Below are 13907 nucleotides of genomic sequence, written 5' to 3' on the forward strand. Positions count from 1 at the left end.
AGGAGTTCCATGATTCCATCGTCTTGTCGAGATCAACAGACACTTTGCTATGTTTTCTGCACAAAATTAATAAATTTCTCAACCACCAAAAGGAGGTAAGCCGATCCATATACTCTATAAAAAGTTTTGCTTCCCGTAATGTTTCATGATATAGTAAGGTATCGGACTCCCATTTACTTACAATAAAAGGAAATATATACATGTATATGGCACATAATCCTGAAGAATAACGGAAAAGAAGTATTATATCCTATAGAAAAAGCAATATTTGCATCTGCAAGTATCAAAGGAACCTGATCCTAGCATTTTCTCACAACAGACTCTAATATCAATCGAATCATCATGAAGCTTTGCATCTTTAACATGATGCACAGAAATGTATCGTCAAGAAGCTGTGTACAAGCAGCAGCCATCTCGGACTTATATCTCAGCTTCTTATTTAGAATTTTCCTGCCGTGATTCGACTTCAGACAAGCTCTTTTAACCCATATGGCATACATATAAAGAAAAACTGAAGTTACACGTTGGCTGTACAGGAGCATAGAAAGGTGAGTTCAAGGCCACATGAAGCATCAAATAGCAATCTTCTCCATGTGCAGGGACATCCTCACGTAATATTTACATGGATGGTGCAGCGATTCTCAACGAGGGATTTTGACAGAAGACCCTACTTTCCTAACCATGATATGGAAAGAAACAGAGAAGCAAACATCTATAGAGGCATGAGATCACTGTAGTCCTGGGGGAGAGAAATACGTGCATCTGTTCAGTTAAAGAAGTATGGGGATTCCAAGACATCCCTTAAATCAAAGTCTCCACGTTCAGGTAAGGAAGGAAAAGACAATGTCGGGAAGGACTGCTGAAAGCTTTCCAGTAACTGCATACAAAACAATTGGTTAGAACAATGAACTACTAGATAATAGATTTGAAATGTTTACATGCTTACACTTCTCTAAGTTTCAATCAGAAAAAGAGAAATGAATAAACTAATTTCTTAAAAATCGGCAGTTTCATCATTCTTTTCTTTTTTTCCATATTCAGCAAAATTATGGTGATTATTCTATCACTAAATGGGCTTCCGATTTCACTTAAATGTATATACGTAAAGATACTGTACATTCTCCAGTATTGGTGTCTCATAGAGTTCAACAAACTTCTCTCTAAGTATCCTGCTCATTTCATCCACATCACATGCATGGGTCCAATATGAATCATGAACTCCTGTAATCATATACCAGTGGTAAAATCAGTAGAAAATTGAAAGCAACAAAGGAGAAAAAAAAAGGAAGGAACCACAAGAAAAACCTGCAAAGTTCAAGCCTGCTTTTTTGCAGGCAATTGCAGTCTTCATCATGTGAGAACCATCGAGGGAGTGAATGAAGTTTGGTGGAAAAGCTGTCCTCTGCCGCTTGACCATGACCTACAATGGTAAAATTGAGCTCGGTGGCCCAAAATATCCAACATAAAATGTGATGGCTATATTCATCACATTAAAAACCTAGAAAGTCAAAGCCGAAGATGAAATTGGCCTCCTTTTTGTTGCTCTTCAATTTAGGGTAAAAAATAAGAAATCGGCCCTATATATCTTTGTTCAGTCAGCATGACTAACAAACTGTATATCAATGCATTTTGATTGGATCCATCATTAGATGCTCTAAGCCATTTCCAGCTTCCACATTCAGAGCAGAACCAAGAATCATTTCTTGCAGATGAGAAGGGGTGAAGAAGAGAATGGGGAATGGGGTTGCATTAGAAATTCATTTCCGTTGGGTCAATCTATAAACTTAAATACATCTAGCACATGGAGGAGCAGGACTGCAAGGTGAGGGCATTGCACCCCTCTAAGTAGAATCCCACATCTAGCTAGAAATTTGGGGCAAACCCACATATTTGTAAAGGAGTGATGCTAGATACAGTCATTGGTTGTGCAAGTGCTGCACACTCTTTTTGAAAAAGAGTGGGGTCCACCATTAAAAAATTAATTTTTTTTCATGTGGATCCCATATTAACTCACTGTTTCCAAAATGAGTGTGCACCGCTTGTATACTCTATGATTACAAATATCATTTCTCTGCAAAGAGAAATGCTACAACATGAAATAGGCATGCCAGACATTGAATGTCAATGTATAATGCAGGGGTGACGTGGAATTACACTAAAAGAAACCCACATAACCAAGCAGAGCTCAGATGGGAAAGTAGGCACAACTACCTTTTCTGTTTCTCGCTGTAGCGATAATATCTGAAGAGAAGTTTTTATCTGCATTGAATTTCATAAAAAGAAATTTAATGACTTGAAATGCTCTTTTGGATTCTCGATATGTGACTAGAGTAATAAGCATAGATGTTAATGAAGATTTTGAACCACTCACAAGATGCCTTCCCAAATTTCGATACGGTTGCACAACAGGAAGTCCAAGTGGAGTTGTCCACTGCACTGTCTGATTTTCAGATGCAATTATCTGTTCGTGTTCCAACTATGAAGTCATATATTTGTATAGTGACAACAGAGAAACGAGTAGAAAATAATGTTTAAACATATTTAAGCAAAACCAAAAGAAAATGGGTACAGGACACACTTTTGCACATTCACCAAGCCAGCTCATGATACTGCGTGCAGCTTCAAACATCTCCCCTAATGCAGTTAGGGTGGTCTGCCCAGGCAACAATAAAGAGTTGTCATTAACGTAAATTCATCGAGACTCACAGATACACGTACACTCAGAAATATGCGGCTATAGTAATGGCATCAATCCTTCTTCCTCAACCACCTTTGCAGCATAACAAGAAGCACCGAAGAGCTCAGCATCATCTGCAATTGCACCACGTTCCTTCAACCTCCTCTTGATTTGATCCCTAGCACCAATGTAAGTGACCCCATATACTGATGTCATCACTGTTTGCTTCACCAATTTCCTGTCCACCTGGATGACATCCAGCCATCAGGTCAACAACTATCAGTTGTGAGAGAAAGGAGGTCACCCAGTAGGCAACATCGCCATGAACACCAAGCAAATCACATAATACATCGCAATGTACGCCGAAAGAATCATATAAAACCTACTTGCATCTTCTGAATGAATTCGTGATGAAAAATAATGCAATGGTTTGATAGTTTCAATTTGCCAAGTTTAAAAATATGCATCGCAAGACATCATACAAATCAGGAAATGAAAAGTTGGCAAAGAACCTGATTAATTAATATTCTTGCATGCAATGCATCTGGAAAAACAGTGGGATCTTTCTGGGCATCCTTTCGCATGATTTCTAGTACCCTGCATAGCAAATATGATGTCGTCATCAAAATGGCCACTGCAGTTAGAAATACGTTGTAAAAAAGGAAAAAATTATGCAGCTGTGAATACATTCAGTTGCCTTTACAAACAAATTAAGTCAATTATTTTTGGTTTGTCAAATCTATTTAGCAGAAACAGAAATTAAGGTTGAAAGCATTTCACTAGCCATATGCTTTCAACAGACAACATCAAACCCAAACCGCCAATAGAATTTGCTGCTCAGATAATTATTTGGAAGAAGTATCTGAAGTTTGGTGTTGAGAGAGAAAACCCTACAGAGAGAGAAAACCCGCCGCCACTGTTCACCCACCCTAGACCAGCGAGTGACACCTCACCACCGCCACAGACAAGACCAACGGGCTCCAGCGACTCCTTTGAGGGCCCTCCGACGTCTGTCCCCCTCCGGTGACCAGGATTTTCATCTGCATTCTCGTTGGTGCAGATCTGATGTTTCTGATCTGCTTTTTATCTTGGTATAATCCTTGAGATGACGAAGCGAGATTATCCTAGAATGATCTTGTGACTTGGGATCAGATGATGACGATGTGCGACATGGATTCGTCTCAGATGAAAGGTGAGAGGTGGTTGAAGGTGGAATAAAAAACTTTCGTTTTTACGAAAGAGGGAGGAAATAGCTTTCGCATCTTTGAATGTAATAAAATGATGGCTAAGTTCATGTGTCTAGGTGGGACGACAGCTTCGTGGGTGGCTAAGGAGATAGCTGATTGTTTAGAACTCAATTGTCATGAAGGATTCTTCAGGGAGCTAAGGATGGGTAATAGAGTTCTTATCATTCAACATCATATTAATGCAAGGGGCAGCTTTCTGCAACTCTCAGAATTTCGGAATGGAAGGAGGAAAGGTTTGTTGGTGATTCTGGAAGGCGTAAATGGCATTAGATGGAAAGGTTTTCTGCAATCCATTCGAAGCGTTACTGGGTCCAAAGCCGCTATTCTGAAGCATGCAAACAGAGGAGAGTGTGTTGATGGAAAGACAGTGGGAAGGCCTTCCTCAATCAAAGGTGCCTCGTACGTTTCAGTGTTGAGGTCATTGGTGGGTAGTCCAATAGAGAATAGCTCCGCGGCGGAAGAAAATTGTAAGACACTTGTAGGAGACAACATTAGGAGAAGTGGAGAGGGTCTTGTGGGCTGTCAAAACTCAATTGACGGTAGTTATAGAGTATGTGAGTGATCTCATGATTAAAGTGGTTAACAGGCTGGACCTAGTCGTGGGTTTGGGAGGTGGGTCGAAACGGACAAGGGGGGCGGGAGGGTAGATCCAAAGGGTTTGAAGGCCTCAAGTGCGCCGGCAAAGGGCGTTTCGACACCGTCACAAATAGGGTCGTTGGACGCTGGCATCACTGTTCACTTCACGCCGGTTTCACTCAAGACATCGGTAGCTTGTCGTCTGACTGCCCTCAGTCACCAGTTGCTAATGGGGTTGGTACTTTTTTCCAGGGTTCACTTTCAATTGAAGGTGGGTCCTTCCAGGGTCTTGAGTGCTTTGGAAGAAATTGACGAGCCTCTTTTAGAAGATGAAAATGCGGTAATAGAAGGTAGTGCTTCCCCTACCTATTCTATGCTTCCAGAGGGAGCAGTAGGGTCTGACAAAGTGGCACAGAAAGGATCGTCAGGGGGTGGAGCATATACAAGCAATGTCCTCGTCGATGGAGGGGAGGAACCTTTAATAGCGACAGCAACAATGGACAGCTACCGTATAGCTGTTGAGGAGGTTTGGGATTTGAATGCAAGATATGGCAGGGACTGAGAGGAAATTATGGGTTTGTAGTTGATGCCTTGTGAGAAGGAATGTCTAGGGTCGGGAGTGCAGTTGGGTACTGTTTTTGGGGATAATGTTGTTCCCCTGGTTTCTCTCCCTCCAATAAACAATATAGCGCGCTCACCATTGGATTGGGTTCTACATAAGGTCACGAGATTCAGCATATCGTGGGGCTCTCACATATAGGATGTGAAGACCAATTTAAAGCACTACTCACTGCGATTGAGGCAAGCCACTCGCTTGAAACCAAATCAAGTTTTAAGAAAAGCAGGGAGTTAAAGCGTCTTTCTTGAGCAATCAACTATGACGCTAAGGGTGGTAGTTCAAGTCGAGAGAAGACTAAAGGGAGGGCATCATGACTACGTTCTTGTAGAGGGAGTTTCGGGTGGAGTATTAGTCTTACGGGGAAACAAGGGGTTGGGGTTGGGGAGGTGCGTTTTATTCCAATTCGGGCATGGTGTATTTTGGATGGGGGCTTTTTGGGTCATTAGGAGCTCTCTAGTATGGACCAGGTGTTTTCTTGTATACGTCTAGTGTACTTGGTTACTCCTATTGATATATATAATATTTTTACTTATAAAAAAAAAAAAAGAATTTGCTGCTCAGGATTGCTGACCAATAGAGTAGTTCTCTTACCACCAACTACACCGGGCAGAAATTTAAAAGGGAAAAAGAGATCAATTTAGCAATAGAGGAGGAGATAAGAGTTCTGGAGCTCTTTTCAGTCAGGACCCCCAGAATGATAAAGAAAGACTCAGCTCCACTATGAAGGCCCAACATGTCAAACTTCCTATTTTCCATGTATAGACTAATAGAGAGGTATGCATGGATTATTCATCCCAAAAATCCATAGATGTGGATGCAAAGACTGAAACATTTAATACTTCCCACGTTACATATGGACATGACAAAGACAGCTAATTTTTTAAATTATGAGTGCTTTAACCAGCAACCTAGAAACATAGAACTAATTATTCTTATGAGAAGAAAGCAAGCATAGTCTATGATTAAGTTGTTTCCTCATTTCTTCCATATTTTGTACCACTTCATATGTCTCCAGGTGGTAGCTCATATCAGGTTATGCCTAGATGGGGTGGTGGACCTGTTAGCGTGTTAGCAATGGCAATTGGATACACATCACAACAAGACCTTATGAAAAATGATTCTGAAAGTCCTGGAGTGCATAAGCCCCCTTAGAGATCGGGGAAACTTTCTTGTGGTAGTAATTGCGAATGAGCATTTGTTTGCTGTGGAAGTCCTTGTTTTTCAATTCATTTTACTATTGGATGGCAGCCACCTATGTATTCTAGCCTTAGCTTCCAAGATTTCTTCACCTCTTTTCTTTCTTTCAGTAGCTGTCTGTCGTATACTCCATGTTTACCTCGATAACGCCTTTGTTTTTATTGAATCATTAATAAAAATAATATAGCTTATCAAAAATTAAAGTACCAACTCAAAAAAACACATTTCTTCTGCTCAATACTTGCTTTTGTTTCTTATTATCAGAGAGGGGAGAAAAAAGACTGTAGCAAGAATAATGGGAATTGCAATGCTTCCTGAAATCTTACTAGTGCAACTAAAGTAAAAAGGTTTGGGACCCCATTATCTGATGAATCCCATTTGCCTTGGTAGATAACAGCTTACCTAACAGCAATTCCTGAGTAAACATCTGCTGGCTTCTCTCCCGCAACTAAATTGACAGCTACTGCCCCCAACTGAATGGAACATTATGAATGAGAAATAATTCATATGCATCCGAGAATGAAACGAATCTTTATTTTTCAAACAGGAGAGAGAGAGAGAGAGGTATGGTGTCCATTAAGTAAGTGGCATATCCATTTCAATTTAAACATATGTCAGTAAATAGTTTTCCATTAAATGGTGCATTAGGCAAAGGGAAAATTAATGGATAGAAATAGATAAATCTCAACTAAAGAGATGTTTAAAAAGTTTTTTGATCAACCTCATCTGCATTTTTGACAAAATTTATTCAATAAATTACTAGAAGTTTTTTTCCTTTTTTTACCTTCTTCTAAGTGTGTTTCTACAATCTCAGATCATATTGCTTGGTGTCTTATAATTGACAAAAAAAATAACAATTTAGACAGTGTAAAGTGAGTTAAGTGCCATTTTGAATCCTAATTAATGAGGAAGGCAATCGTGGTAAATCAATAAATTTGGTTCCCTTTTCTCCCACAAAATCGAAAGGTTTATAGCATCTCTCACGCATCTAGCATTATTTGTGGGAAGTCATCCAAACAGAAGTGAAAACTTTATACCTACTCCTAAATTAAACTGGAAAATAAAAACAACAACGTTACCTTGTCTCTTCCAAGAGCAGCATAGTGTTGTAAACCATTGCAAGAACCATCCTAGACAACATCAAAAAGGGGAAAAAAGAACTAAGTACAAGTTATGAATTATAGAGAAAACACAAAATATCAGATCAAATCAAAGCTTAGCTGTGCTGGAAAGACATACGGTAAAGAGATGACGGTATCATATAAGAAAAGAAATATGAATGCAATTAAGCCGGTGGTCCTACCCACATCCATGCAACAATTGCCATGCAACAATTGCAACAATCCATTGAACGCCCTCTAATACAAGACAAATCAAGTAAAACAACCTAACAAAGGAACCCACTGAAACTTGTCTTTGGTTAGTCTCTGCATATGACTGGAGGTAGGAGGTAGCCATTACAAATGAATCCAATAAGAGTTCCAGTATGGAAACCGCACAAAAAGCTAGATAGACGTGTGCAGACACATCAATATTGGAGACAGTTCATGCATAAGAACATATAAACTGTCTCTACACCTCCTTTAACACCCTTACACTACGCTCTAGTCCTTTTTTTCCCTTTCTTTTTCTCTTGATCAGTTTTTCCCCATAAGATTTAGCACATGAATATAACTTATTCAAGGGTTATTTACCATTAAAAATATGTAAATAACTGCAAAAACTACTATTCAGAGCATCAGTACTCCCCAGAGCAACTTATGTCCCCTATGAAAGTACCTGGTGTACAGGTATATGTGAAACAAAGGTCTCTGGGGATGAACTTCTCAAGGCATCAGTTATATTCATGCACACAGCCAAGAACTGAAATGGATCTTCTGCATTCAACCACCAGCGCTTGCCTTCAAGTGGCCTGTCTGTAGAATCAAATATATCATCTAAATGGTTCTCAGTAAATGCTATTCGACCCTCATGAGACAATTTGTCCACACCACCAGCATATAAGTTTGCCAAGTGTATCTTTAACCAACGTAAGCCTGACTTTCCAAGAGGGCGTCCTGCGGCAAATTCCAAAATACCCCGGCATAGATCTGAACCCAGATGATTTAAGTACGGGTGCATTGGGTATGCACGACCTCGAAAATCAAGGTTGTGTGGGTAGAAAAAACCTTCTTCATCCTTCATTTTCCTTGCAACCTGCTCCCAGTAAATAAAGTTGACACAAACCTTATTAAAAATAAGAAAGGGTTAGCATCTTTGAAAAGCATGGTTACTGTCTTACAGTGAGTAAAAGGCATCATACAGCAAGTTTAAGTTCTATGTCACAACGCTGTGAATGTCTCTCCCTGTTCTCTTTCTTCAGAGATTTGACTCTCCATTTCCATTTCTTAAGCTGAGCTTCATCTTCAGTATCTGGCTCATTTGGTAAAGGTACCTACAACACATATAGTTAAACAAAAGCATTTTCAAATTGCTGTTAATGAACCAAACTCACTAATCACGTGGAAGTTGGGTTACTGTTAAACAAAACAGGCACATCAGAACAAAAATGACAAAAAATAGATGGCATAACATAACTCACATCATTGCGGTCCACCAAATCAGCAAGATGGCCACCACTAGCCCATATTCTATCTACAATACTAAGTACCCTCTTATTTATCCTCCACTTGGTATACCCAAGAGTATTCAGCGCCTGGAGAGTTGATGTACTTAAACAATTATGACAGCCTTTCTGAATGGAACAAAACGGGAAGAAATACCAAGCAAACAAAATATATGTGCTATGACAACCAACATAATTCCAGTAACTAGTTCTCACAGCTAAGTACAATAAAGTGTTCAGAATACACTATACAGAATACCTGTATTGTTTTCCACACCTAAAAACAAAAATAATAATAAAAAAAAGTAATGAACAATTCACATAATTTCAAACCTCAAAAACTGGTTCTAGTTGTTTCCTAGGAGCCCTCTTAACTGCTTCACGTTGATGTCTGGATCCATGAGTGCGCATGATATAGGATGGTAAAAACAAGTGCCCTCCTTTATCATAACTGCAAAAGGACAAATAAAAGAAAGAACGGTGAATAAAGGAGTAGAAGGATAGTTACCAACAGTTGAACCACCAAAAAGCCATCTTTATCTTTTATTCAGAATTATTAGCATAATCATACAGGCAAGAGATAGTTGCAATACCCTTTCTGACATTTGGATACACTAATGAAATTGGGATTTCCTTTAGTGCAATTTACATAAACTAGTCCATGGGCAGAAGGGGATACGGATGCGTTTTAAAATGACTACAAGAACCTCTGTGAGTTTCTAAATATTGGAACAAAAAGGCAAGAAATCCTTAGTTCAAAAGAGCCAAAATACATTCAAGTACTTCTTACTCCAGAAATTCCACCTAAAGCCTTGTAAATAATATTATTAGCTCGTTTTTATTAATAAGTAATACTGTTACCAAGAACTAAAACAAAGTAGAACGAAATGGCCAAAAAGTAGAAATCAATTAACCTTCTCTTACATGATAAGATAGATAGCCTAACTAAAGGTGTTTGCGTATAGAAAAGAAGTCATTAGTCTCTCACAAGTGCATCCCAAAATTTCATTTTTCAGGCCCTAGATGATATTACATCTTTGATTTATCAAGCAACTATTGTGATGAAGTAAATAAAACAGGACTTTTGTGTTGAATGGAGACTTAAAGTTTTATAGAAAGTTATTTTCCAATCAAAATTACAATATTTTTGTTAATCAATCCTAACAGTTCCATTATGATTACTTGAATGGCCGATAAAAGTAATCTAACGTCATTTATCTAGTCCTTGAGAATTGTTTGGAAACACTCAGCATATAACTTTTTTTCCAAGATTATTGAACTAATTTATTGTTTCCAAAAAAATACCAAAAACATATGCCTGTTAGATGTTAGCAATCTAGAGACCCCTTTCTCTTATATAGCACTCTTACAGAAAAGCTCAAACAAGCTATCACTGTATGAATATCAAAACGTTGGACGCTAAGTTGTCTGCACCATGATTATGCAGTTCAAAACAAAAAAGGCAGCCACCAAGCGAAAAATAAAGAAAATAGAAGCTCAAATGACGTACCCTGTCCACTTGACTGGGGGCACCAACATTGGCATATAAGGAATAACCATGTGCCTTACCTGTTTGAGCAAATAGCATATCTTGTAATCACCCTTACACAAGAATGTGTTAGTGGGTGGGAAGTTCCACCTCAAAAAACTAGAAAATAATCCACCAATTGCCCAAACCCTTAAAAAGAAAACAACCCATCATTTGCCCACATGCAACTTCCGATTAATGCTCACTAAGGAATGAAAGATGATACAACTTGCTTACAGTTCTCTCAAGGCCTTTAAGAACTAGAGGGTTACATTCAATAATGCCATATCTTCTGCTTCTTTTCCTGTGGAAACAGAAGCCCAGAAGTGAAACCAGGGAAAATATTTTAAGCTTCTGAAAACAGGGAAGTAAAGGGATCTTACTTTCCTTCCTTCATCACAGTTCGGAATGAGTGTACAAAAGCAGGTCGAATATCAGGTGGGCCATCTGCTAGCTGATTGGCTGGTGGTTGTATATAAGCTGTTTGCATCAACAGTTCAATCAGACGGCTTCCAACCTGAAAATTACAAGGGCAAAGAGCACCTCTTTTAGAAAGCATACTGACAGAAACAAATAATCTCTTTCATGTCATTACAAGATATCTTCAAACCTTAGCCTTAGCATCCTGGCCCCATGGCTTTGAATCATCTTTTCCCTTCACTATCTGCCTCACTGCCACCAGCTTTTGCTTCTTCATCAAATTAGTGACCTTTTTTCTTAACTCCTCTTGTTCCCCTTTTTTTTTAATAAGTAACTCCTCTTGTTCCTTGATAAGAGAATTAGAGTCACCTCCTTCATTTTCCTTATCTTCATTACCCTTTTTCTGTTTTGTTTTCTCCAAGAATTTGTGAATTCTAACCTGACACATCAGTGCTCATTGTGGGATAACAAGAAATACTCACCCATTTCAATGAGCATATTCAGAAAGATAAAACCAGAAGAGTCCAACTAACCCAACCCTGACATATTTGTTACAACCAAATCATTTTTTTTTTTTTTTTGAAGAATAAGAAACTCACAACAAAATCAAAATATACAATTACAGAGGAAGAATATAAAAGGAAGAGATAACAAAAACCTGTTATAATTCCAGTATATCCATTTTTCTAAAACCAGGATAATTAAACACTGGAAACTATCTGCTGTTACTAAACATTGCTCCACAATATTTTACAAAAAGAACAAAAAAATATTCAAACCACTCCAGAACATAAAGGGCTCTATCTCAGTTATCTTTAGTCCCAAGTCAAGCTTTACAGAAGAATTAGACATTACATCCCAGGGTCATAAAACCCTGGGATCCACGGATTGGCCGAGGCTGAGGTAGTTTCGTCCACGGATAATTTGCTGTGGATCCACGCTGGAAATTTAAGATTCTCGGTTAGCTCCTATTATAAGGCATTGACTTGTCATTCTGTTAATAAATTTCCTTGGAAGTGCATTTATTTTGACCATGGATAATTTGAGAAAGCGTGGACTAATCGTTGTGGATTGGTGCTTCATGTGTAAGAAATATGGTGAATTGGTTGATCACTTATTTCTTCATTACGAGGTGGCTAGACTTTTTGGGAAGAGATTTTTGGAAGGACGGGTATTGCTTGGGTGATACCTAAGCAAGGGTGGATTTCTTAGCTTATTGACAAGGTTTTAGCGGGAATCATTGCTTTGTTGCTATTTGGAGAATGATCCCTTTATGTTTGATGTGGTGCTTATGGTTGGAAAGAAATAGGCGGTGCTTTGAAGATAGAGAACGTTTGATGGGAGAACTTGAGAGAGTTTTTCTTTAGCACTTTGTGTTTTTGGACAAAGGTTCTTGTTTTGAATGGAGACAATCTTCATGACTTGCTATCATCCTTTTCTAGTTCTTAGCTTGTATTTAAGTGTTTTATCTTGTATACTTGGGCTACACCTATTTACTTGTCAATAAAATTTTCTTATTACTTATAAAAAAAACATTACTAAGGCCCAAATATCATGAATAAAATTTTGTTTACCAATAAAAAAGAACATTACTAAGGCCCAAAAATGATATCGCCCCATGGTTTAAAACAACAATTGTAATGGTCACCATGCACCAATCTATAACTCATCAGCGTAACCGAAATTCTAAACATTACTACTCCCAAGGCATTTGAAAATCACTAACTCTTTAAGTTGTATATTCTTACTCATCGCCCTCTAAACCAATTTAACTGTATACCACGTCTCTTCACTCAATCCTAGTGAACGGCTAAGAATCATAGAATGATCAAATAGGAGGGTTCAAACCAAAATGACCATGAAAAGAATGCGGAAAAAACTTTCTACCTCCTGCTCAATGGCATCGCCTATCATGCAAGCGGCCTGTACCACCCTCGCAGCTCCATGCTCACCACCTGTCATCAATAAACCTGTCAACTTATGCATTGTGATAACGGACATCATGTCAGCCGGTAACTGTTCAAAATATGGGGCATACGCCCGCTTGTTCTTCCCATTCCGGCACAACTGCTGCTCCTTTTCAATGGCGTCCCGTAAAGGCTCAAACCAACCAAGAAACAACGACTTCATATATGGCAAATTCGGGGCCAGCTTCTGCGCGCACATGACCATCAAAAGCTCCTTATACTCCTTTGCCGCTTGTTCCCACGCCTCTGTCTCAATCTTCACCTGCCTCCTCCTTAGCAAGTGATACTTTCCTTGGCCCATTCCCCTCGCCATCTTCTGTTGCCTCCGCCGCCGATAATCAACTTGCCTCTTCTCTTCTTTACTCATTTCCTGCAATAATTCTTGAACCTCCTCGGCAACCGAGACATCCTCCTCCACATCCGTAGACGAAACTACCTCAGCCTCGGCCAAACTCGCATAGCCTCTGGGACAAAACCCACTAATTCCAAAACTTGGCCTCCGCATAAAGTCCTCATGTGAAAAAAACTCGTCATGTCGATGATAACCCATTTCCGAAAACCCATTATCCCAGCAAGCATTAAGCTCAGAGGGCCTATATCTGAATTCTTCAGGGAAGATCGGGTCCTGGGTACGACCCAGAAAGCTATGAACCCGTCTGAGGGAGTGGGAATTGAGGACAAAACTCTGGGACTTTGAAATAGCTCGTTTGGCAATATTGCTCCACATGCCAGTGGAAATCCTTGAAGGTCTTAAAGGAAAATTTGTTTGTTTACAACAGGGAAGAAGAGTATCGATTTTGCTGCAGAGATTTGCAGAGACTATAGGGGTTTAACTGCTTAAGATCAATTTGAATCAAAATTTGACGACAATGAAATTGATGGGATGGAGTGGCACTGGGATGCGATTGTGATTAGAGGAAATGGGTCGTAAAAGAAATTCGCAGAGGGAACTGAATCCATAGAGGGACTGTGTAGTGGCCGCCTCGGACCTAAACCCTTCTTAAACCTTTCTCTGTCCTTCGTTTCACTGTCGCTTGCTTTCTCATGGTGAACTTTGTTTTCCTTGCCTTC

At 39.2% G+C, this 13907-nt stretch overlaps 1 protein-coding gene across 2 annotated transcripts; it reads right to left on the minus strand.

The window, feature by feature from the left end:
* Window positions 1–110: 110 nt before the first annotated feature.
* LOC108988055 (DNA-directed RNA polymerase 2, chloroplastic/mitochondrial) lies at window positions 111–13888 on the minus strand. 2 transcript variants are annotated; one of them, XM_035683374.1, is made up of 19 exons: window positions 12757–13888; window positions 11060–11308; window positions 10833–10966; window positions 10687–10753; window positions 10432–10490; window positions 9255–9372; window positions 8898–9011; window positions 8619–8750; window positions 8096–8512; window positions 7396–7446; window positions 6719–6789; window positions 3190–3274; window positions 2771–2923; window positions 2579–2653; window positions 2372–2476; window positions 2212–2259; window positions 1306–1420; window positions 1118–1221; window positions 111–877 (listed from the first exon to the last, which is right to left on the minus strand). In XM_035683374.1, exons 1-19 carry the CDS (start codon window positions 13561–13563, stop codon window positions 767–769), a joined length of 3015 nt encoding a protein of 1004 aa, XP_035539267.1. In that variant the 5' UTR covers window positions 13564–13888; the 3' UTR covers window positions 111–766. The 2 variants fall into 2 exon arrangements, with proteins under 2 accessions (XP_035539267.1, XP_018816698.1); XM_018961153.2 differs by having other exon boundaries at window positions 2372–2461; window positions 12757–13887.
* Window positions 13889–13907: the final 19 nt, after the last annotated feature.

This window comes from Juglans regia, chromosome 1 (assembly GCF_001411555.2).
Source record: "Juglans regia cultivar Chandler chromosome 1, Walnut 2.0, whole genome shotgun sequence".
NCBI lineage: Eukaryota > Viridiplantae > Streptophyta > Magnoliopsida > Fagales > Juglandaceae > Juglans > Juglans regia.